This window comes from Sus scrofa, chromosome X (assembly GCF_000003025.6).
Source record: "Sus scrofa isolate TJ Tabasco breed Duroc chromosome X, Sscrofa11.1, whole genome shotgun sequence".
Taxonomy (NCBI): domain Eukaryota; kingdom Metazoa; phylum Chordata; class Mammalia; order Artiodactyla; family Suidae; genus Sus; species Sus scrofa.
The window spans coordinates 91,258,238-91,282,884 of NC_010461.5; the positions used below are offsets into that span (position 1 = coordinate 91,258,238).

Below are 24,647 nucleotides of genomic sequence, written 5' to 3' on the forward strand. Positions count from 1 at the left end.
AAGGACCCCCTCTCCATTCTACCAACCCCTCCCCCACCTGCCTGAAGGGTGACACTGTCAGAACGCAGCCAAGGCCTCAGCATCCATCAGACTGGTACCTGGGCTCAGGCTGCACTAAGTACACCTCCCCACCCCCACCTCAAAGAGCCCAGAAACGCGTCTCAGCAGATGGCCACTCTTGCTGTCTCTCCTGTGCCATCAAGTCACATCAACACTGGTCCATTTGGGAGTTCCCGTTGTGGCTCAGCAGTTAATGAACCTGACTAGTACTCATGACAACGTGGGTTCGATCCCTGGCCTCGCTCAGTGAGTTAAGGATCCAGCGTTGCCGTGAGCTGTGGTGTAGGCTGGCGGCTATAACTCCAATTCGACCCCTAGACTGGGAAGCTCCATATGCCGCGGGTGCGGCCCTAAAAAAAGACGAAAAAAAAAAAAAGACAAAGAAATTTAAGAAAATATAAAAAGACTGGTCAGTTTATTGAATGTGAATTTTATTGTGGTTCGGATTACGTAAGGCAGTGTGGTGAAGGCACCGCAGAAGTTATACAGACTGAAGAACACGGTAGGAGAAGGAGCGTGCTAGGAAAATCCTACAAATTAATTTTTTAAATGATTGCGTGCTGGACTAGACTAAAGACTACAACTATTTTATCTCATTCATCATTGCAGAAGCATTGAAATATTGTAGGAGGTGGGGGTGGGGGCAGTGGGGAAAGGCTTCATGGAGGAGGTGGCATCTATGCTGGGCCTTGAAGGATGGGTAGGATGCTGATAGATGAACTGAAGGGAAGAACATTTCAGAATGATTGACTTCAGAGAAAATTCCATAGAAGGACTGAAAGAACCAAAAAAAAAAAAAAAAACCCAAAAAACAAAAACAAACAAACAAACAAAAAAAAAACCAAGAGGGCACACAAACACCCCCAAGGGAGTGAAGCTTCCCAAACTGAGAGAAAAAAGCTTGAGGCGTCTGGGCTGGGCTCCCAGAGTCTCAAGCCCCCAGATGGGGACTTCAGTACCACTGATATTAGGAGGCACAGGACAAGGGGCTTGTTTATAAACCTAGCAGCAGCAGGAGGTTTCACATTGCAGTCAGGGGCCCCAAACTGGCTGGACTGGGCCTGGGTGGAGTTCTCGCATCCTTGCAGTGTGTGTGGTCCTTATTCCTCCTTTCTCTTGCCCACTGACTGCCTGAACGGTAGTTCGTGCGCGCCCATGTGCGCGTGTGTGAGTGTAGGTGTGTGTGGATGGGTGGGGGACCGAGGCTTTGTCTCCCACTGCAGCTTCTTCCGCTTTTCCCTCGTGTGGCACACAGCTGGCTTCCACTGGGGCTGGAGCTCGGGCCCTGCCCACTGTCTGAGCCTCGCCGAGCTCCGGCCCTTGATTAAGCACCTAGGAAGCTTCCTCAACATGAAGGTAAAACCTACTGTGGGGGGGTGACTTGGGTGAGGGCAGGACTCCAGTTCCTCCGGAGGCGGTGACTGGTGATGGTGGCGGTGGTGGCGGTAAGGGCTGGGGACGTCTAAACAGGCTCTGGCTGCTGGGTAAAACGCTGCTGGGACATCTGTAAGCGTTCAGGCGGGAGCTGGGATGTCAGGCTAGACCTGCTTGGCCTCGAGCACCCCTTCTCCTTCCTCAACAGGCCCTACAGGGGAGTTATATTGGGCACCTGAAAACAGCAAAGACATCGGCAGGGTGTCCAGGCTATTGTTGCTGTCCTGCTTAACTCTCACCCCCGGAAGCCCTAGAGATCTGTCCTGGCCAAACATCTGTCTGATCTCCACATAGGACTGTCACCTCCCCCTGTCCAGCTGCTGGAGGTATATAGGTTATGTAGCTACTTCTGCTACTCGGATCGGGAGGTATGGGGAACTGATCAGAAGAAAGGAAAAGTTAATTACTGTGAATTTCTTTCTTTCAAAAGATTAAGAATCTTAGATAAGATCTAGCATCTGACAGAAAAATTAAAAGATGGGAAAGCTCTGTCAGAATTCTCTGGAGCTGGAGATTTAGAGCTCGGTGAGGTCATCACTGGAAATAACCTTGAAGCTGATGTGGCCTTGTTTAACTTTGGCAGTCGGGCCACCCTTCTTACGCAGGTACAGGGACTTCAGATCACGGCAGTCACTGGGGTCGGCATCCAGAGTTACCTGTCCCAAGAACTGATCGCAGAATTTTCGTCTGTTCCAGACCTGGAGAGACAAGAGAGTAGCCTTCTAGAGAGTGAAGATGAGCACCCCTCTTACCCAGTGGCCTCTAGAACCTAATGCCAGGCTTAGGCAGGTCTCTTTAAAAATCAAGGGCCAGGGAGTTCCCGTCGTGGCGCAGTGGTTAACGAATCCGACTAGGAACCATGAGGTTGCGGGTTTGATCCCTGGCCTTGCTCAGTGGGTTAAGGATCTGGCGTTGCCATGAGCTGTGGTGTAGGTTGCAGACGAGGCTTGGATCCTGCATTGCTGTGGCTCTGGTGTAGGCTGGCAGCTGTACCTCCGTTAGACCCCTAGCCTGGGAACCTCCATATGCCATGGGAGCGACCCTAGAAATGGCAAAAAGACAAAAAAAAAAAAAAAAAAAAAAGAAAGAAAAAAAGAAATCAAGGGCCGGAGTTCCCGTTGTGGCTTAGCAGTAACGAACCCGACCAGCACTCATGAGGATGCAGGTTCAATCCCTGGCTTCGCTCAGTGGGTTAAGGATCTGGTGTTGCCCTGAGCTGTGGTGTAGGTTGCAGACACGGCTCAGATCTGGCATGGCTGTGGCTGTTGTGTAGGCCGGTAGCTGTGACTCTGATTCGACTCCTAGCCTGAGAACTCTCATCTGTTGTGAGTGCAGCCCTTAAAAAAAAAAAATCAAAAGCTGATCTTTCCTGATACCTCTCTGGCTAAGGAGAGAGCACCTCAAAGACTAAAGATGAAAAGCCTGCAAGAAAGCTCAGGATCAATCTTGACCTACGAGATAGCCACCTGAAAGTAGCTGATCAGAAGCATTAAGTCCAAAAAACAGCCAGACTAGAGTGGTCCTTCCTGACCAGGCTTGATCAGGGGCATCTGAACTGGCACATGCTCCCCCACATGGGATTTTAACACGTGTCTCTGCCAGCACATGGGCTTCTGCTCACAATGAAATAAACAGAGGAGAGGATATTGAGGAGGGAGACAATTAAGGAAGTCAGTGATGGTGTCTGGTGGGAGGTGTCTTTGAGTATCAAATAAACAAACACAAAACCAGGATAAGGCTGGCTTCGTATCTTTGACATCTGTGAGGCCCTTGGACCATCTAGTACCCTAGTACCGAACATGAGCCACCGTGAGGATCCCTGTCCACATTCTTACCTGCACTATAATAGGAATGTCAGTGGTCCTTCTGTAGAATATGGCCTGGGTGTCAAAAATGGCGTGAACAGTATTCTTTTGGACGGGAGAACGAACTTCTTCCTTCCCGCACTTGATGACCAAATATGGGTTTACAGCTGCAACAAAGTCACATTTATTTTTAACACAGTGATTGAAGTTCTCTTTCTAGATAGTCAAGCAACTATCTCACTAAGTCTATTCTGGGACTAACAGCATAACACCTGCACCCAGGTACCAGAATGACTTTGATTCCTACTTCCTTTTTTCTGGGGGGGGGGGTCACACCTGCAGTATATGGAAGGTCTCAGGCTAGGGGTCAGATTGGAGCTGCAGCTGCCGACCTACGCCAGAGCCACAGCAATGCTGGATCCAAGCCGTGTCTGTGACCTACACCGCAGCTCACAGCAATGCCGGATCCTTAACCCACTGAGCAAGGCCAGAGATCGAGCTTGCATCCTCACAGATGCTAATCAGGTTCTTAACCCACTGAGCCACCATGGGAATTCCTACACTTTCTATAAGAATAGTTTATATCCCATTTTCTGCCATGGTTGACAGCCATCCGGACTTCCTGACACTGGAATGACCACAGGCGAGCATCATCGGGGACCATCTTTTCTAACCATCTCTGCACTGCGTGGTGCTGCATTTCGCTTTCCCAGACACCCCTGTGGTTCTTACTTTCTTTTTTTTTTGTCTTTTTGCTATTTCTTGGGCTGCTCCCGCGGCACATGGAGGTTCCCAGGCTAGGGGTCCAATCGGAGCTGTAGCCACCGGCCTACGCCAGAGCCACAGCAACGCGGGATCCGAGCCGCGTCTGCAACCTACACCACAGCTCACGGCAACGCCGGATCGTTAACCCACTGAGCAAGGGCAGGGACCGAACCCGCAACCTCATGGTTCCTAGTCGGATTCGTTAATCACTGCGCCACGACCGGAACTCCGGTTCTTACTTTCATTGGCATACTTCTTCTCCAGGCCCTCAGCGCTGTGCACTGTGATCTGGGTGACTACCTTCGGGTAGCCACGAGCCAGATTCCAGCAGGACATCTTGGGCATGTCCAGAGTCAGCTCCCTGGAACATCAAAAAGAAGACATGTCCGTGATGACGAATGCCCTTTGATGAGGAGATAGGCAGACCTTGTTGTTGAAAAACATGAAATGCCGCGCAACCTAGCCCATTCCTCCTCAGACAGGGCTTATGTTTTACGAGTATGTTTTGCTTTCCCCTTGCTTTAAGGCCCAGCAGATAAAGATCAGAGGAGGCAGGGCTGGGGTGAAAAGGTGGCTTTGGTGACCCAGCGCTCAGAACATAATAGAGGAGCAGTGAGGAGTGCCAGCTGTTTCAGAGAGGAGCGAGTCAGCCAGAGAACAGAAGATAAAATATAAGTGGAAAAGCTTAGGCTATAGACCCGTTCTCCTTAAATGGTAGCTCAGAGCTCTGGAGCCCAGACCCTCCCCGGGGAATTTCTCATCACCCACCCCAGGCTGGGAAATATTTCTCCCACCATGGGTTCACTGAAGTCTTGACTTGAACAAGTTGTCCATTTGCGTGTCTGCCTAGCGGGGAGGGGGCCTAGGGGGTCAGGGCTCGGGGTGCAAAGCAGAGAACAGGAGTTTGCAGGGCTGGCCGAGGAAATGGCACCTGAGCTGGACAGGCACTTCGGAGAAGATTCTCAGGAGAAACTCGCTGGTGCGGCCATGCTGGAACATGGTGGGGACAAGCACGTAGTTGCCCTTCTTCAGGTACTTGCTCAGAAACACGGTGCGCGTGTCAATGTAAGTGGAAGTCCCCGCACGCTCCTGGATGTAGAGGTGGTGGAGGCGGAATTTGCGGTTCATCTCCACCTGGAAATGAAAGGGAAGGAAATGCTCCACTCCACTCCACTCCAGTCATGCTTCGGGGGTTTGGAAGAGCTGAGAGCCAAGGTCCTCTACTTTCTTTACGCCTGGACTTTTTTTTTTTTTTTTCCGCTTTTTAGGGCTGCACCTGTGGCATGTAAAAGTTCCCAAGCTAGGGGTCTAATTGAAGCTGTAGTGCCATATGCCATAGCCACAGCAACAGGGAATCTGAGCCTCATCTGCGACCTACACCACAGCTCACAGCCATGCCAGATCCTTAACCCACTGAGCAAGGCCAGGGATCGAACCCGCATCCTGTGTGGATCCTAGTTGGGTTCATTACTGCTGAACCACAACGGGAGCTCCCTTGGACCTCTTTTTTAAATTCCTCTAAGCCCAAGCCATCTTAAGATGGATGCTGTTTGCCGTCACTCTCTCGGCTCCAAAGGCCCATTCTTACCTTGAAGAGCTCAAAGCCGATGATGTAATTGTCGGGTCTTCCCATGCGGCGGTAAGTACGCAGGTCCTTTTGCTGCAGAGACATGATGACCTTGTGCCCATCCTCGGGCACAGTGAAGATGTACTAAGGGAAAGAGTCCACCGAGGAGCTTAGTTAGACTTCCATTTCAGATACGCCAGCTCAAATGTCAGGGAAGAAAATGCTACCTTGCAAAGCACAGACTTGGGTTATTTTCTGGACTTTGCCACTGACCAGACCAGATAATTCATTGACTCACTGAGGGTCTATCCTCATGCTTGCATCTCCCCATGGCATTCAACACATGTTGAGACAACTTCTTGCCTAGGCCTTTGATGCCAAAGAGAGTATACTTTGTTTTAATAAATTCTAGGTAGGATCTTGGGTTGTTGTTTTTCGTTTTTTTGGTTTTTTTGTTTTGTTTTGTTTTGTCTTTTGTCTTTTTAGGGCTGCACCCACAGAATATGGAGGTTCCCAGACTAGGGGGTCGAATTGAAGCTGTAGCTGCCGGCCTACACCACAGATCCGAGCCGCATCTGTGATCTACACCACAGCTCACAGCAACGCTGGATCCCCGACCCACTGAGCGAGGCCAGGGATCAAACCCACATCCTCATGGATGTTAGTCAGATTCATTTCCACTGAGCCATGACGGGAACTCTGGATCTTGGGCTTTTTTTAATTGTCCCCCTGTTTTGGAAAGCTGTACGTAGGAAACTTTAAGAATCTATAAAAACAGAAAGCATTCTTGCTTGACTTAGCCTAATATTGCAACATCCCCCTAGGCTAGCCTCCTGTGGCCACTCCAGATGGGCGGCTGGTGGAAGAGGCTGGATCTATTTCCTTGGCGAATGGATGCTTTGCCATCACTATTTTAGGGAAGCTGCAGGTCTGTGCTACAGACTTTACAAACATCACGTGGAGAATCATGGTGTCTTTGGGAAATAAGGCATCAGATTTTTCTCCCCGCCTCTGTCTCTGTCTCTCTCTGTCTCTGTCTCTCTGTGTGTCTCTTTGTTTTTCTCTTTCTCTTGCTCTCTTCTCACTCTTTCTCTCCCTCCTAGCAAGAAACAGGAAACAGATACAGAGCCATAGGCTCACAAGGCCCCCATAGGTCCATCCTGAGCAGACACTTCAACAGCGAAACAAAGAGGCCATGTCCCCCGTGTGGTTATATGTGCTTGATAATTAAAGCATTTCCAAGATTACAAATGAAGGGAGGTGGTAAAAGGAGCTCTCTTCTCTTTAGGGACAATTAAGGCGAAAGGGATAGAGAAAAGTAGGAATTAAGTAAATCAGCCCACCAGCCTTAGCATCCTTCAGAATGGCTGGCCAAGGAGGAAAGAAAAGACACACCCATGTAAGGCTGCAATACAGTCATTATTCTTGTCTCCTGTGGGCTGGCTCATCAGCACATGTGGGGATAAAACCATCAAGGTATTATAGGTTCAGGCTTTGGAGGTTCGGATTTTGTGCTTGAGGTACGCCTGGGCTTGACCTCTGATGTGTCACCTGGAATAGCATTGTACTTGGAAATGGATGGAATGGGGTCATTGACAGGGTAGCAATTCAAATCCTAGGAAGAAGGACCTGGTATTCTAGATGCGAAAAGGGAGGCATAAAGGGAGGTTCAGAAGGATCACCTGCATGAGAAAGAGGACACATATAGTAAATGTGCATCCAAGAGAGCAACTGGGCAGCAAAGTAACGAAAAAGAATTGAGAAAGTGGAGAAAGTATCAGAGAGCAGCTGCTTTCTCTCCAACGTGAGCCCATCACAAGGAAGCGGAGAGTGTCACAGAGTCCTACCCAGCAACATGCCCAGGAGAGAGGCAGCCGGAGGAGGCGGCTCGGGTTTGATAGTGGAGCCAAGGAGCGTCTCTGCAAAGAGACATTCTGCTGTGCTGTACCAGCATCGAGCCACTCCCTGCCCATCTCGGTTGATGGCTATAATGCAATAGCTGCAAACTGCACTGATGTCAAAGAAGTACTCCAGGGTGACACCTGCCTTCCTATTGCCTTGATAACTTGGAGGCAAAGAGAATGAACCTGATTCCAACCTGGGGATTCTGCAGGAAGGTATCCCGGTTGTTATAGCAGCCTCCGGAGCGGTTCATCAGGGGATCATCATCCACAGTCCAGCATCCCACCACCGATTCCAGCTCCTTGCGGCCAAAAATAGGGTTGTTCACGTTGCGGCAGACACTCAGTTCATGGAAGTTGCGGCAAAAGTCCTCCAGGCTCATCCTGAGTGGAAGGAGCACAGGAAAGAAATGCAGATGGTACCTCATACCTACACCTTGGAGTTCCACGTGGAAGCCCCAACTCCCTGAGCCCAGAAGAACTCTCCTCACCAAAACTCTCCATCATCAGACATGACAAGGCCCAGGTTCTTGCGGTCTGCTGCCGTCAGTTGCTGCCACTCTTCAGAACTAAAGGCAAACGTACAGAGGAATGAGCCATAATGTCTGCCATTGACTTCCTATAGTAAGCAGGATGCCCAAGGAATAGAATGCAGGAGTCTTAGGGCGGCTTTGTCTCACCTCTGGCCAAGTCACAGACCCCATGCCCAAGAAGGACCCACAGATGTCACTAAGCATTGACAGCCCACTAGCAGTCTGGAGGGATGGGGATGAGAGAACACATAGGGCTTTGTGGATGCAGCAAAGGGGAAGGTCGCTCACATCTCACTCCAGGGGCCACTCCATTCCTGTCTTCCCAAGGGGTTCCTCAGGCGAACCATGTACAGCTTCTCAGTACTGAAGACTTCCACAAGTCTTTCTCCCAGACGGATCTTGCGAATATCAGTCATGGTGTAGGTATGGCCCTTCAGTAGACCCCAATCAGTTTCAACTTCTTGTTCCTCCTGATTAGGTGACTGAGAACAAAGAAAGATATGTAAGGGCACAAGAATCAGGAGACCCAAGGTCTGGCTCCTCCTCTTCCTTGATTGCTACACCCCAGTGTGGCTGAAGCTAGTTCTCTTATGCTGATGGAAATTTGATCCCGCTGCCTAACTTGACACCAAGCAAGCCAAGGAGGCATTCCCGTGGTGGCTCAGTAGATTACCATCCTGACTAGCATCCATGAGGATGTGGGTGCTGTCCCTGGCCTTGCTTAGTGCGTTAAGGATCTGGCGTTGCCATGAGCTGTGGCGTAGGTCACAGACACGGCTCGGATCCGGCATTGCTGTGGCTGTGGCGTAGGACTGCAGCTGCGGCTCCAATTTGACCCCTAGCCTGGGAACTTCCATATGCCGCAGGTGTGGCCCTAAAAAAAAATAAGGAAAAAAAAAGCAATCCAAGGAAAGGAAATAAAGGATTTAGTGTAAGAACTCAAACAATTCAAACGACCCACAGTAGTACATTGATAAGGAGAGAATTACGATTTGATGGAGCTGATTTATAACCTCCACACCCAGGAGCAGAGGCAGGAGGACTAATGTAGCAGCAGTTATTTACATCAGCTTGGAGGCTGCAGCAGCCCCCAGATGGATGACTGGTACAAAGGATAACAGGTTAAAGTTTCTCAGCCTCTGCGCCAGGGCTCGGTGCCTATTGTTGGCTCTCCGAGTCTCATAATGGCTGGTCCTAGATCGTCTCCAGGGAAAGGGTGATGCTCCCCACTAAACGGGGTGGTCTCCTCTGCCAGAAGTGAGCAAAGAGTGTTCGAGGTGAATACAAACCTCAATGGAGCAACAGATCAGACCTCCTTTGGTAAAGGTTTTGTACAGCTCTCCAAACAGCTTGTACTTCTCCTCAACCAGCTCGGTGTATCTGCCCTTCTGCATGTCAACAGTTTCGGCCAACGTGCCAGTAAAGTCCACTATAATATCAGTGGTGGTCAACCCATCGAGGGCTTCGTAACAGCCGAGCAGCCTGGGAGCAGAGAGGCAAAGTTATCTTGGCAAATTTATTCTTCCAGGTCAAGGACATCTCGTTCCCCCAAATTAGAACTGCCCTTGCCCAGTTCATCCTTTATCAGCCAGCTTGTCTCTAGGTATGAAGTGAGAGATATTTTGAGAATACAGTCAGATTTCTAAGCATAGGCTATGCTCATCTATGACAGTTCACACAGAAACTTCTTTCTACAGGTAAGCGTTAGACAAGGAGAAAATCTGGACCCATAATGCCATGTGATCTGTGGATCAGTAGCAGGAAAGGGCACCTGGGAGCAGGTAGGGCTTGAATGGAAATTGGAACAGCTGATGTCTTTCTCATCTGGGATTACAGAGGGCCATTCCCAGGTCCCAAACCATGTCTTGGATCTAACTGATATTCTATCCAATTTAAAGTCCATGGTGAAGCTGGTAGAACATGAACTCTCAAGGGCAAATGTCACCCTCCTTTCTTCATGTACCTGGACCATCGATTAGCCAACCCCCCGCCTTACTTGGCATAAGCTTTTTCCAGTAGAGCATTCCAGAACTCGTTCATGGAGGTGGAGAAGGAGAAAACGAGGTCTCCATTGATGGTGGGCAGCAAGTCATCAATCACCACCTCAGTCCATTCTCCAAAATGCCAGAAACGGAAGTGAAATATCCCAGCATATTTATCTAGTTTTCGAGGGTCCCATTCCTGTTCCTTATGGTTGGGAATTGTCTGTAAGTATAAGAACAGTCAATCAATCAACTGTTATTCACCAGACCATATTCAGATATTGAGATGACAGTTGACTTCTGGCAAATCGATGGGGCCACAGGAAGCACATCAAATACACTTGGCTCGGGTCTAGGTTAGGAAATCCCTGATAGGGCACTTTTTTTCCCACAGTTTTTGCTTCTTCAGTTCTGTTTGGTTGAGGATAGTATTACCATGCCTGCCTTGAAGACACACAGGGTGACTGGGGTGGCAAGTTACAGGTTAAATTATTTCCCATAGATAATCTACAAAATCAATCATGAGAAACTGCCTACACACACACAATCATGGTTGCATGTTTAACCACATAAACAAGGCATTTTAAAAAGCAAAATCAGGACTTCCTGTCGTGGCTCAGTGGTTAACGAATCCAACTAGGAACCAGGAGGTTGCGGGTTCGATCCCTGGCCTTGCTCAGTGGGTTAAGGATCCGGTGTTGCTGTGAGCTGTGGTGTAGGTCACTTACATGGCTCGGATCCTGCGTTGCTGTGGCTCTGGCGTAGGCCAGTGGCTACAGCTTCGATTCGACCCCTAGCCTGGGAACCTCCATATGCCGTGGGAGTGGCTCCAGAAATGGCAAATAGGCAAAAAAAAAAAAAAAGCAAAATCAATCAAAACACAAGGCCCCCTGTGGTTTGTTTTTAACGGTCTACTGTAGAGAGTTCATGCAGAGTCTATGACTGTATGTAGATTTTATTCACACCTTGAATAAAATTACATTGGGGAAAGTCCCCTTTTTAAATAGAATTGCACGTTAGTCTTCTAAAACTGTTTTTCTAAAGAAAATGTTCTAACTTCATCAAAAGTCGTTCATTGCACTGAACTTTTAATCATTTATGAGAACATTTTCAAGGATCTATTTTCTTCTTTCTCATCTTTTCTTTTATGCATATCTGTTAGTGACTTCCCTGCTGGCTTTTTACCCCAGTAGGTACAGAGAACACAAGTATGGGGAGCTACTGAGTCAAGGTACTGCAAGTGACAAAAGGTCAACTAATATGTGTGACAAAGCTAATAGAGCAAAATGTTAGTGGTAGGATCTCACTGAGTATATGGGTGCTCACTGTAAGATTCTTTCAACTTCCTGTATTTGTGAAAATTCTCATAATAAAATGGAAGGAAATCACCTAGTTAATACTTCTGGCTTCAGGAATTAAGCAATCTAAAAAAGCTATGAGGTGACTTCTCCTAAAGTTACTAAAGAAGATAAGAAGATAGAAACAGAAGAGTTCCCTGGTGGCCTGGTGGATTAAGGACCTGGCTTTGTCATTGCTTTGGCTTGGGTTACTATTGTGGCATGGGTTCGATGCCTGGCCCAGGAAATTCCACACATTTGCAAATGAAAAATAAAAATAAAATAAAACGGATTAATAAAAAAGAAGGTGGAAACTGAGTGAGGTCCCATAGGAGGGGGAATACCTTTGTCCAGTGAGACTCCTGAACAGCCAAACAGGAAAACGCAGAGACCATTGGCTTGTGTCCCAGTCTCCCTTGGATCAGCTGGTGGTTGCTGATATTGCCCACAATCAGACGGGGATCATCGCAGATGTCCTGTGGATACAATAATTGGTTCTAAGAGTCTCGGAAGTGTTTCCCAAGAGTCAGTGTGAGCTCAGCTCGCAGGACAGACTTCACAGAAGAGGTTGAAGGATGACCAAGATGTCCACAGGTGGGATAAAGGGAAAGTTGGGGGTGGGGCAGTTCAAGGAAAAACGCAAAGCAGTAGATCATCTAGCCACAGAAATAGCAGGAGGGGATGCGAGGAGGCAGGCTGAGATGCACTGGTGGGAGCCCACAGGCATAGCTACCTAGAAGAGTTCCCACTGCAGCAGGGAGCTTGTAAAGAGGAAAACGAGGGATCAGCCAATCACATTCTGATCCTCTTTGTCGGGATGAGAGTTTTCTGAAGTGCCTATGCTTGGAAGAGGGGTTGCATTTAAAAGACAAGGCCCGATGGAGGTGCACATTAATGCTTCTCCCTCGCTAGGAAAATGAGTTAGGAGACCTTACACGTGAGGCCCTTTGCTATCATAAAGCAAAGGCAACAGCCGTCTCCATGGCAACTAGATTTCCCCACATCTTTGAATGAATACAGATGGCAGCAGCACTAATAGCAGGTGGTGATGGGCCACTCACAGGAGCACTTCAGCACACACTCTTTTCCCACAGTACATGTTCTGAGGGAACCTGGACAGAGTAGGGAGCAGTATTGTTTGGGGCGTATGTGTATGGCTTTCCCCATCATATCATTAGCTGTGCCATTCTCATTGCAAGTAGGAAAATGAGACCCAAAATAATACAATCACGACATTGTATAAAGGGGGGTATGGCAGAGGCATTTTCAAAGTAGAACTAATGCCTAAGGGAAGGATCCCCAAAGTTTCCCTGGTGGTAAACAGAATAGATGGAGTAGGGGTGGGAAATTCTCACATGGAAGCCTTAAGAATGACCAGAGTTAGTAGATGCAAGCTATTACATTTAGAATGGATAAGCAGGAGTTCCCGTCGTGGCATGGCAGAAAGGAATCTGACTAGGAACCATGAGGTTGTGGGTTCGATCCCTGGCCTTGCTCAGTGGGTTAGGGATCCGGCGTTGCCGTGAGCTGTGGTGTGGGTCACAGATGCGGCTTGGATCTGGCGTTGCTGTGTCTCTGGTGTAGGCTGGCAGCTGTTGCTCCGAGATCCTAGCCTGGGAACCTCCATATGTTGTGGATGCAGCCCTAAAAAGACAAAAGACAAAAGAAAAATGGATAAGCAATGAGGTCCTGTTGTATAGCACAGGGAACTATATCCAATCACTTGTGATAGAACACAGAAGAAGATAATATGAGAAAAGGAATGTGTGTATATATATAAATATATATTTATATATATTTATATATACAAAATGCATGACTAGATCCCTTTGCTTACAGCAGAGATTGATAGAACATTGTAAATCCGCTATACCTTTGATAAAAAAAATAATTTAAGAAAAAGAATAACCAGGAGTTCCCATAGTGGCGCAGCAGAAACGAATCCTACTAGGAACCATGAGGTCGTGGGTTCGATCCCTGACCTCGCTCAGTGGGTTAAGGATCTGGTGTTGCTGTGAGCTGTGGTGTAGGTCACAGACGTGGCTCGGATCTGGTGTTGCTGTGGCTCTGGCATAGGCCGGCAGCAATAGCTCTGATTAGACCCCTAGCCTGGGAACCTCCATATGCCATGGGTGAGGCCCTAAAAAGACAGAAAAGACAAAAAAAAAAAAAAGGAATGACCAGAGTTAGCCAGTAGGACAGGGGAGAGATATGGAGGCATAACCAATAGAGAGACAAGCATGGCCGAAGGCATAGTCACATACGTGACACCATATAACTGAAGACAGGTTTTGTGCCTCAGGGTGTCAGCACTTGCAAACTTCAAAGGCAGGAAATACCACGGAAGTCTTGGGGAGATGGAGAGACAGCTTCGTGGAGGAGGCCGTTGGCCAGTGCCTTGACATTCTGCTTACCCAGCAGAAATAAATCCTGGTCCCAAATGGAAAGAAAATCTAGACATATATTCTTTAGAAAATTATTAAATCGAGACAGCTATGTTTTTCTGGTTCTCAAACCTCTCTCTCTTTTTTTTTTTAATGGACATAATTCTCCTTGATGAAGGGTCTGGTCTACAGAATGAAACATTCCATATATTCTTTAAAAGCCAAAATAACTCTGGAAAGGAATAGACACTCTGGGCAAGGACAAGTCCAAACTGAAGATTAATTGGTCATCCCTCTGCCAAAAGGAGAGCGTTAGGTGAGTTGTCAGCTTTGAATTTTCTGGTCTTATTTTTTAGATGCATGTCTGGTGTCTCATCATGGCTTTTTTGTCTTAGGAGAAGACTTCTATCTTACTTAGTTTTTTAAATGACTTGTGAGCTGCCTGTTTTTTCACTTATTAAACATAAAATAGGTGTGTTAGGTGAATCAGATCCCGATATTCCTTCTCTGCTGATTGTTTCTTTGCCCTTTTTAAGATGAAACTAGGAGTTCCCATCATGGCTCAGCGGAAATGAATCCGACTAGTAACCGTGAGGATGCGAGTTCAATCCCTGGCCTCCCTCAGTGGGTCCGGGATCCCGAGCTGCCATGAGCTGTGGTGTAGGTCACAGATGCAGGTCGGATGCGGAGTTGCCTTGCCTGTTGCATAGGCCGGCAGCTCTAGCTCCGATTTGACCCCTAGCCTGGTAACCTCCACATGCCATGAGTGTGGCCCTAAAAAGCAAAAAAAAAAAAAAAAAAAAAAGATGAAACTCCATGCAGTTTTTCCTTTCTGGGCCAGGTGTTACCATTTTACCATTTTATTTGGAGCAAGAAGTAAAATTATACAGGGATTTCTTGGATGTAGATGATGCATACAATAGTTTCCTAGCATGAAAAAACAATAAAGCGAACAACCGTATGTGGGAAAGTGTGCTTTTCAATTATTAAGGCAAATTATTTGCTGGTTTTACATAGAGTCATTAGTGGTTGGGGTTACACTACAGTGTCTTGAATTTCTACAAGGCGTTCATTCACAGCAGGGATCTAGGCTCAGCAAATACTTTTGGCATGTCAACTTCTATTTAAGACATAAAGGATCACATAAATAAGCAAAAGAACATGTAAACAGTACTCAAATTGAGAAACTGGCAATTATTCTCCTGTCGACTAAGCTGAATGTGATTTTATATATAGTGTGTGTGTGTGTGTGTGTGTGTGCAAAGCTGTGCGTAATCATGGGAGAATATACGAATATACATTCGGGCAACAAAACCACCGTATTTTTCATTTCCTCTCCTAAACTGGCGCATGCCCCAATTTTACTTCATCACTCTTTATACAAGACGGATGGCCATTTAACAATGATTTCTTTAAATATAAGTTAACAGTCCAGCGACCGTCAAATGTGGAAGGCATTTAGAGACAATTTAGTCAACCTGTTTATTTTACAAATGGGGAAACAGGCTCGGAGAAGGGCAGTTACTTGCCCCTCCTCTCATCCAGCTACTTAGTAGAATTAGGATTAAAGTTTTAGGGTCTTTGGAACCACATACAGTTAGGGAAGGAACCTCCAAACCTCAGCTGGCCCATCCCTCGGCCTTCAGGTTGATCAATGGCCACCACGTCAAGGATAACATTGCGAGGCTCTCAGTCCTCCCTCCCAGGGCTTTGCGCCGCTTTGCTTAATGCTCACTTAAATGCTCGCCATCGTTCTGGAAGACTGGCTTAACTTATGTCTTAGCTTTTGGGTCCAGGCTAAATATCACCAATGAGCCTTAATCGCCTCAATTTAATCCACTAAATATGAATCAATCTCTCTGTATGTCAGCACCATGATGCAAAACATGGGAGAACATTTTTTCATTAAGCTGCCTTTTTTGCTTAACCTCTTTAAGGAAGTGAAAGACCAGAAAGCCACTAAGGAGGTAGTAAAGAGGAAAGGGTAATGAGCCAATGCACATCTATCAGCCAAATGGACTTTGAGGGTGACACATTTGAAAACAACGCAATGGCTATTTTTTGAATTTCCCCCTAGATTTGGACAACTGGGTACCCTGGAGGGCTGAGGAAGCAAGACATTTTTCTTTAAGCTGAAGCTGAGGTGCAGAGCGCAGATGGGACCTTTCAGCCCCAGCTCTACTGAAACGGTAGGGAGCGGAGTCGGAGGAGGGCTCGCAAGTCACACAGTCATATATTTGGGTGGCTTGAGAGGTGGGGAAGGTTGCTTAACCCCTAATGGTTCCCAGCTGTGTTGGCAATCGATGTGATCCTTGAACTGGGCTGTACGTCAAGGCAACATAATTTCTTCGAGGGGAACACACAACGAGGAAGTTGAGCACCAAGAGGAAACCCTGGAATGCTCTCTGCATACCCCCATCCCGGAGCCAAAGCCTTCGACAAGCAAAGGAGCGTCTCTGGGACATGTGTTCTCTTAGCTGAACATTGAGAGACCCTCCCCTTGGCCTCACCTCATCTTCCTTCCCAGAGACCTCTGGGGGGCGGGGGAGGAGGTGGAGGCACACGAGTAAAAACCTTGGGGCCCCGCACATGTCACTCTACGTGGCTCTCTTTGCACCGGTCGCATCCACCTCTTTTGCAAGTTTTTTTTTACACCGGTGGAATGTGCTGACAATAAACACTGAGGTCCCGGGTAAACCTCGAGAACCACAAAGTGAGAGGCAGCCTAGCAATCCAGCAGCCAGAGGAGTGGTGGCACTTTCAAAATGCTACGTGCAGCCCAGTCGTCCTGTGGGGATGGAGACAAGGGAGATGGACCCTGCGGTAGCTACGTTGTGACTATGTCCAGGGCTCTAAGTAGTCCCAGGAGACTGAGGGCTGCCATTCAGGACCCGAGGGCTTCCTCAGCTAGTCCAGGTAGCTGTTATCTTATCCTTAGACGGTTGTTCCACCTCCAGACGGGACATGTAGAGGTGAACCTAGGCTCAGGGGCCAGTGTTGGAAGCAGCTGCAGGAGAAGCCCACTTGACTCGCTGGGGAGTTTTGCTTCTGCATGAAGATCTTCTTGGTTAAAACATCCTCTTCCTTCCTAGGCCTTCCAAGGAGAACTCAATATGGGTCTTAGAATAATAGCTTAAGCCTGACTTCCACTTCCAAACTATCACATCACTATATCATTTTTTTTTCCTTTTTAGGGCTGCACCCGCAGCATATGGGAGTTCCTCGGCTAGGGGTTGAATTGGAGCTATAGCTGCCAACCTACACCACAGCCACAGAAACTCAAGATCCAAGCCACATCTGTGATCTACACCACAGCCACGGAAACTCAAGATCCGAGCCACCTCTGTGACCTACACCACAGCTCACGGCAACACCTGCTCCTTAATCCACCAAGCGAGGCCGGGAATCGAACCTGTGTCCTCATGGATAGTAGTCAGGTTCTTAACCCTCTGAGCCGCAATGGGAACTCCTGCATAATCTTATTTAAACCTTCCGACTTCTGCTAGGAGACTCCAGGTATAAATCTCAGACGGCTTTATTGGGAAAAATTGTATATATCCATGCAATGGAATACCATCCAGCAATAAAAAGGAACAGATAAAAGCTACAACATGGGTGACCCTTGAAAACACCTTGCTCGTAAAAAGAGTAACTTCTGGGATTCCATTTTAAGTGAACTATCCAGAATAGGCAAATCGAGAGAGAAACCAAAAGTGGATTTGTTGTTGCCTGTGACTGGGGTGGGGAGTGGAAGGACGGGGGCGGGTGCTTACTCACTGCCAGTGTGCACAAGGGATTGCATCGGGCTGATGCACCTCTTCTCAAACTGGATTGTGGGGATGTGTGCACAAGTCTGTAAACATATTAAAAAACCAGGGCTTCGAATGCTTAAAGCAGGTGAACTGCGTGGTATAGAAATTGTACTTTGATAAAGCTGGTAGCGGTTTTTCAATTCAGAATCTAAAATAAAGAGGATAGCTGGAAAGAGTATGTGCCCGTTCCACGCTCATCGTGTGTCAACAGCGGAAAATACTTCGGGCTACTCAGGTGATCGCTGGGAAGAAAAAGAAATTCATGAACAGTCTACGCCAAAGCTATTCTACAGACATGTCACACTCAGCTGGGTGCTGGAAATTTCTATTAGCATAAAGAGAGAAATGTTTCCTCCTCTGTTGTTCCCACATAGGCAATTTAACACTGGGTCATGTGCATTCTGCTTCTAATGTCTCCTTTCAAACTTTTCCTTCCATTCCTACCACCTTTGCCTCATCAGCCTCTTTCCACCTGAGTGAGTGCAATGCGCTCTAGGGAGGGTATTCCCTGGTAGAAAACCAGGACAAGGTCAATGGCAGCGGAGACTGAACTCAAAACTTGACCAGGAGCGCCGACAGGTCTTGGGCAGGTGCCCTTGCGTCCCCCACGGCTGGCTGCGCAAACCCCCACGAGGCCTTGCTCCATTTTAATTGGAGATTAATTGGAGACGTGTCTGATTCTAAGACGCTATTGTACCGAGTATGAGTCAGGAAAAAAGCCAGAGGCGAGCAGGAGGGGAGCGTAACTGGAGCGAACTGGAGAAGAGGGTTTCTGTAGGAACTGGGGGGCTAGATTTCAGCCTAAAAATCCTACCTGCAGTCTTATGATCACACTGTAACTCGGTATAACTCAGCTCTTAGTTCTACTAAGACTTTTCAGGCTGAAGACCCAAAGAGGACAGGAAAGTCCAAGAATACATGTCTCAGGCAATATATCTGTATACCTAGGAAGCTAGGACAGGAGCTGTGGTCGGTGGACCCCTGGAGGCATTAAGGAGAAGGATTTGCCTCTGGAGGGTATGGGCAGACGAACTGGCAGTGAACAACTGGAACACCCTCTCACAATCCCTGTCTCTCTAAAGAGGTCCTACTGTGCAGCACAGGGAACATGATCCAATCTATTGGGGTAGAACATGGTTGGAAAATAGTATGAGAAAAGGAATGTGTGTAAATGTATGACTGGGTCACTATGCTGTACAGCAGAAGTGGACTCGACACTGAAAATCAACTATACTCTAATAAAAAATAAATGTAAAAGGTTGTCCAGGGATAGGAGAAAAAAAAAGTGTGAAATCTAAATTAGGGCACTAATGAATCTATCTCCACAAAAGAAACAGATCACAGATATGGAGAACAGAGTTGTGGTTGCCAGAGGGAGCGGGAGGGAGTGAGATGGATGGGAAGTTTGGGGTTGGTAGATGCAAACTCTTGCATTTAGAGTGAATAAGCCCTGAGGTCCTATGGTACAGCACAGGGAACTATATCCAATCTCCTGGGATAGAACATGATGGAAGATAGAATGAGGAAAAGAATATACATACAGATATGTACAACTGGGTCACTGTGCTGTATAGGAAAAATTGGCACCACACTGTAAATCGACTATACCCTAATTAAAACATTTAAAAATTAAAAAATAAAGTGGCTCTTTAGGACCCATCAGGTAAGGGGCAAGTGGAAAGAAGGGGAACTCAATCCTGCTGCTTACAGATATGCAGGCTTTTCAGCTGGGAGGGGAAAGACACAGAAAATTTCAGATTGGCGTTCCCCCTGTGGCACAGGGGGACCAGCAGCATCTCTGGAGCTCTGGGATGCAAGTTCGATCCCTGGCCCAGCACCGTGGCTTAGGGATCCAGCACTGCCACAACTGTAGCATGGGTCACAACTGTGGCTCGCATCTGATCCCTGGCCAGGGAACTCTGCAGAGTGGCCCAAAAGAAGGAAGAAATAAAAAATAAAAAGAAAGAAAGAAAATATTGGGTTAAGCTTGCTTCTTCCATTTTAGAGACTTCAGAAATTAACCCTGCTGGAATATGAGGCTATGTGGCATGCCAAGGCACAAGATGTCTATAAGCTGCCCTGCAAACCAGGATCTCAGCCTTGCCAATGAGGCGGGTGAGTCCACTGACCCATCTGGTCTTCCTGAGCCAATTTACAGAGGCCTCGGGGTGTCTCTTGGCTTTCCTGATGGGAGGCCAGAGAACTTTGATGTGGTTCTTGACCACAGGCTTGGCCTCCACTATGGCTGGTAAGGAATCTCCAGCCTTTTGAGGAGACTCAGATGGTGGTCCAGAACCTTGTAGTTTCCCCTCCTTCCTGCAAGAGGCCCCCTCTCCAACCACTCCGATCCGCTGTGATCTCCCCTGCTTCAAAACCCTGCATGATAAACTGTCTCCATGCCTGAAAATAGTATTTCCGCTCTCCTGCATTAATTTATTAGTTAACTCTTATCCATCCCCTCAACTGGAATGAAGTCCCCCATCCCACCCCAGGCATTGTCTGTCTCTTGCACAGAGGCTGACATAGAGTAAGTGCTCGATAAATGTTTCTCAACTGAATCTCCCTTTGGGCTTAATTAAGATAAAGCTCAAAAAAAAAAAAAAAAAAAGGAGTTTCCATCGTGGTTCAGTGGAAATGAATCTGACCAGCATCCATGGAGACACAGGTTCGATCCCTGGCCTCGCTCAATGGGTTAAGGATCTTGTGTTGTGAGCTGTAGTGTAGGTCACAGATGTGGCTCAGATCTCGAGTTGCTGTGGCTGTAGACTGGCAGCTACAGCTCATATTTGACCCCTAGCCTGGGAACTTCCATATGTTGCAGGTATGGCCCTAAAACGACAGGAAAAAAAAAAAAAAAAAGACAAAGCTCAGAGTAGGCTGTCAAAAGGGAGAGTATGGGTCAATTAACATCAGCATCAACATAGTGAAGAAGAAGGTGAGAACTCACTGGCAGGAAGCCACCTATTTTATCAAAAAAAGAAGCAAGTGAATCTACCGCACTGATATGGCAACATGTAGAGTGAAAACTAGTGTAGGCTTTGGAGTGACTTTGAACCTGGATTCAAATCCCAGCTTATTAGCAGTCTGACCCAGGGAAAATTCTTACCTGCTCTCTGAGACAGTTTCCTCATCCACAAAGTGAACATAGCATCTACCGTTATTTTTCACACCAAGGAAAAAGAATTACATCAAAGTGCTTTTTTTTTTTTTTTTTTTTTTTAAGGGCTGCACTTGCAGCATGTGGAGGTTCCCAGGCTAGGAGTCCAATTGGAGCTGGAGCTGCCAGCCTATGCCACAACCACAGCAATGCAGGATCTGAGCTGCGTCTGTGACCTACACCGCAGCTCAGGGCAACGCCAGATCCTTAACCCACTGAGTGAGGCCAGGGATCGAACCTGAATCCTCATGGATACTAGGCGGATTCCTTTCCTCTGAGCCACGATGGCAGTGCTTTTTAAGATACCTACCTTGCTAAATCAAGCAAATGAGGATGAAATGAAAAAAAAATGTATAGAAAACTGCAAACACAGAATCTGGGCCCATCGTAAGCACATGCTAAATGCTGATTCCTTTCCTACCCAAGGCCATTTATCGTCTCTTTCTGACCCTCCCTCACCTCGGAAGGCATATTGTTTGCCTCAGAGGCAAGATGGACTATTGCCATGGTTATCAAGTTTTTTCCTTCCCTGCTAATCCATCTAGGACTCAATCCACAGAATTTGGAAGATGAAGGCAAAGGACAAAGGACTGAGCCAAGACAGAGGAGGGAGGATGTGTTAAAGACCAGCCAGCACAGGAAGCACCGCTGGCTTGGTTCACATCTGGGGAACAGCTTCATGTTGGCTTGTAGTTTTACTGCCCATTAGTTCTCCTTCCACCTCCTCCAGGACCTCACCCCCACCTCCATCCATCATTCTCTCTTTCTTTTGCACCTTTAAACCTCTTCTTCTTTACTGTTTCCTTCTTGACCTATAGATATGTTCAAGTCTGCCCTATGTTTATTTTTATTTTATTTTTTTGTCTTTTTGCCATTTCTTGGGCCGCTCCCGCGGCATATGGAGATTCCCAGGCCAGGGGTCTAATTGGAGCTGTAGCCGCCAGCTACAGCCACAGCAATGCCAGATCCAAGCCGCATCTGCGACCTACCCCACAGCTCACGGCAACGCCGGATCGTTAACCCACTGAGCAAGGGCAGGGATCGAACCCGCAACCTCATGGTTCCTAGTCAGATTCGTTAACCAGTGCGCCACGACGGGAACTCCAAGTCTGTCCTATTTGTAAAAGACACTCTCCCGCAGAAAACCTCCCTCCATTTCCTGCCTTCTTTTCAGCTGCTTCTGCCCTGTTGATCTCCCTTCTTTCCTACCTGACCGTCAAAAAAGAGCGATGCCCCTCATTATCACCATCCAGTCACGAGAGTGGCTCCCAGGCAGCATATTTCTATTTTCTCCATGTATTTCTAGCCAAAGGGAAATCTTCCCTCTCTGCTTACTGATTTAGTGCTCCTGTTTCCCAGATTTGTACTGCCAGAGGCACAGACACTCAGCCCGAGGGTAATCTTCCTTCGGACGGAGAGAACTTCTCCAAGTCTTATATTCTCAGGGGCTGCCCTACTTTATGGGCAAACATGGAGCCATGTCCTTTGAGTCCCAGAGAAACCAAGAACCTTGAAGGGACCAGTGTATCTTGGCACCACCTGGCGGCAATGTACATAAACCAAAGCAGCTTTTCTAAGAACCCCCTTTAGCTGTGCAACTTGCCAGTAAAAAGTGATAGCTTATTCGGTGAAGAGGGCAAACCCTGGCTTGCTGACGGAAACGGTTCCATAAGAGGGCACAAAAAGGTACATCATTAAATAGGACCAGGAGGTCTGCAGGCTCCTGTGAAGGCCCAAGAGTTTGCATTCCTAACAGCCCTCTGCAGCCTATGTACTGGGCCACCCACTTTGGAAGGAGGTGATATCCGGTCATATCCTTTAGCTGGAGCCAGGGTGCCATTTACTCCCCAGATTCCATGATCCTGTTATGTTATACATTGACTCCCACTCACCTAGGGCTTGTGAAAGGGTTCTGAGATTTGCTTTAGAGGCACAAGTATCCGGATATTCCACAGAGAACCAGAGTAACTACTAAGAGGTGGTGAAGGAGCTACAGTTCTCCTTGGCTCCCACTTCACTAACTGCGGGAGGCTACGGGCGATGAACTACAAAGAAGTCTCCCTCCCCAACTCAAGACACCACCTTGTCCCTGCAGAGTTCCTGCTGTCTTTTGCTCAGCATCTAAGGAGTTTTTCGCCGCACCGGCCTGAGAGTATCTCGAGGCTGCTGTGATAGGTAACTCGGTAGAGAAGCAAGCCTTGCCGTATTTACTAAAAAGAACTTCTAAAAGAGAACAAGCCTGGCATATCCCTTTTTGGTACTTTGTCTATGCCCAAATCTGATACAATTCGACTGAAAGGCAAGATCCCTCAAGCTAGAGCCAGAAACACAGATCCATGAAACTTTGCATTTTAATGTTGTCTTCAAAACTGCTCTTTATGCAGTGGGCTGCGTGAGCGAAATAGTGGACCAGGTAGCCTTACCACGAAAGCGATGCAGACATGGAAACAAGCAAGTTACCTGGGGGCGTTTCCACACCACTTTCCCGGGAAGCAGTCGGTTGTAGAAAAGTGAATCGTTCTCAGGCAAAAAGGTTGGATCGCAGAAAAGTCTTCCATCCCTGATGCATTCCTGCTTCAGTTCCTGGTACTTCTGGTTTTTGAAGAGCTTCAGGGGGGGACCCATAATGTCAAATTATGTCTAGAATGAGAAAACTCTTGTCATCGAAGGAAGACATTCTCAAGTCTTTTAAAGATGACCTGAGAGTAGACAAACAGTCGTCATCCCAGCGATTAATTCCCAGACCCAAGCACTTCGAGTTTAGCTTTAAAGAAAAAGTCACCATCTGGGAGGAAAGAAGGGTCCAGGCTCTGTGACAAGTTAGTTTGGGGCTCGGGGTAAGGCAGCTAAACCATTTCGGGACCTCGCTTTCCTCATCTGCCAAATGGGGCAATATGGGCCATAACAATCTTATTGGAAAAATAGCTAATAAATGTTCTGATGGGTAGTTGAAGTGAGTCATTATCATTGAAAGGGCGATCTTTTTACACTGGCCGGGAGGAGCTCAAGCAGAGAACAATTCTAAATTCGAAGATAAAGGGGGGAAATTGCTTTATTAAATTCAGAATAAGTTAGCGAATAAGTGTGTGGCCCTGAAAGAGGCCACACACTTTGTGCTTGAGGAGGGGAGAAGCAGCCCCTTTCACTTCTAACAAGCCCTTTTACACAATTCCTTCCCTTTTATCATTAAAGAGCTTTGCATTTTTATTACTGGCCAGGAAGGCTAATGCAAGAAGCGGAGCTCAGCAGATGGCCTCCAAAGACAAGGAAAGATAGAAAGATTGTGTCTTTCTTCTTCAAAGTCTAGGGTGCAATCATTTGCCCGCGACAAAGGGCAGACTCTGAAATTCAATTACGCTAATTTGGTGCACTATAGATTCTTATCCCGTGGCAATACACTGTTGCTTTCTTTTCTTTAAAAAAAAAAAAATCTCACATGGCTAAGTAGAGAATTAATATAGTGGCTCTTTAGGCAATGTCTATCAGAGCAGAGCGCTCCAGGATCACATGCCCCGAGCAACTGGTTTTTATGAGGGTAATTTGAAAGGCAAATTTGATTTTAAATAGCTTTGGGGTGATAACAGGGTTTTCAATGCTTTGCTTGATTCACAAAGAGAGACTTGTAATGATTTTAATGATCCTCTCATGACAGTCAATGGTAAATAAGAGGGGGTTTGTAAAATTTACATGACACCACTTATTTCAAAAATGCATTTTAACACTTGTGATGGAACACATGGAGCATAATGTGAAAAAAGAATGTATATAAATGTATAACTGGGTCACCTTGCTGTACAGCAGAAGTTGACAGAACTTTGTCAATCGACTATAATAAATTTTTTTTTAAAGAGTCATCATAAAATCTACTGAATGTAAGGTTTTAAATTTCTTAAAAAAATGCATTTTAAGG

General features: G+C 47.1%; 1 protein-coding gene across 2 annotated transcripts in view; it reads right to left on the reverse strand.

Moving 5' to 3' along the window:
* The window catches only part of CAPN6 (calpain 6), a 29,433-nt gene continuing 5,244 nt past the window's right edge, over positions 459-24,647 (reverse strand). For both annotated transcript variants that reach the window (XM_003135318.5, XM_021080095.1), the window contains exons 2-13: positions 23,198-23,377; positions 11,729-11,860; positions 10,062-10,270; positions 9,355-9,547; positions 8,354-8,547; positions 8,024-8,101; positions 7,730-7,916; positions 5,653-5,775; positions 4,996-5,198; positions 4,304-4,425; positions 3,330-3,466; positions 459-2,192 (exon numbers count right to left, since the gene is read on the reverse strand). In XM_003135318.5, the coding sequence (XP_003135366.1) occupies positions 2,010-2,192; positions 3,330-3,466; positions 4,304-4,425; positions 4,996-5,198; positions 5,653-5,775; positions 7,730-7,916; positions 8,024-8,101; positions 8,354-8,547; positions 9,355-9,547; positions 10,062-10,270; positions 11,729-11,860; positions 23,198-23,362 (1,926 nt within the window). In that variant the 5' untranslated portion in view covers positions 23,363-23,377 and the 3' untranslated portion in view covers positions 459-2,009. The remainder of the gene's footprint in view (positions 2,193-3,329; positions 3,467-4,303; positions 4,426-4,995; positions 5,199-5,652; positions 5,776-7,729; positions 7,917-8,023; positions 8,102-8,353; positions 8,548-9,354; positions 9,548-10,061; positions 10,271-11,728; positions 11,861-23,197; positions 23,378-24,647) is intronic.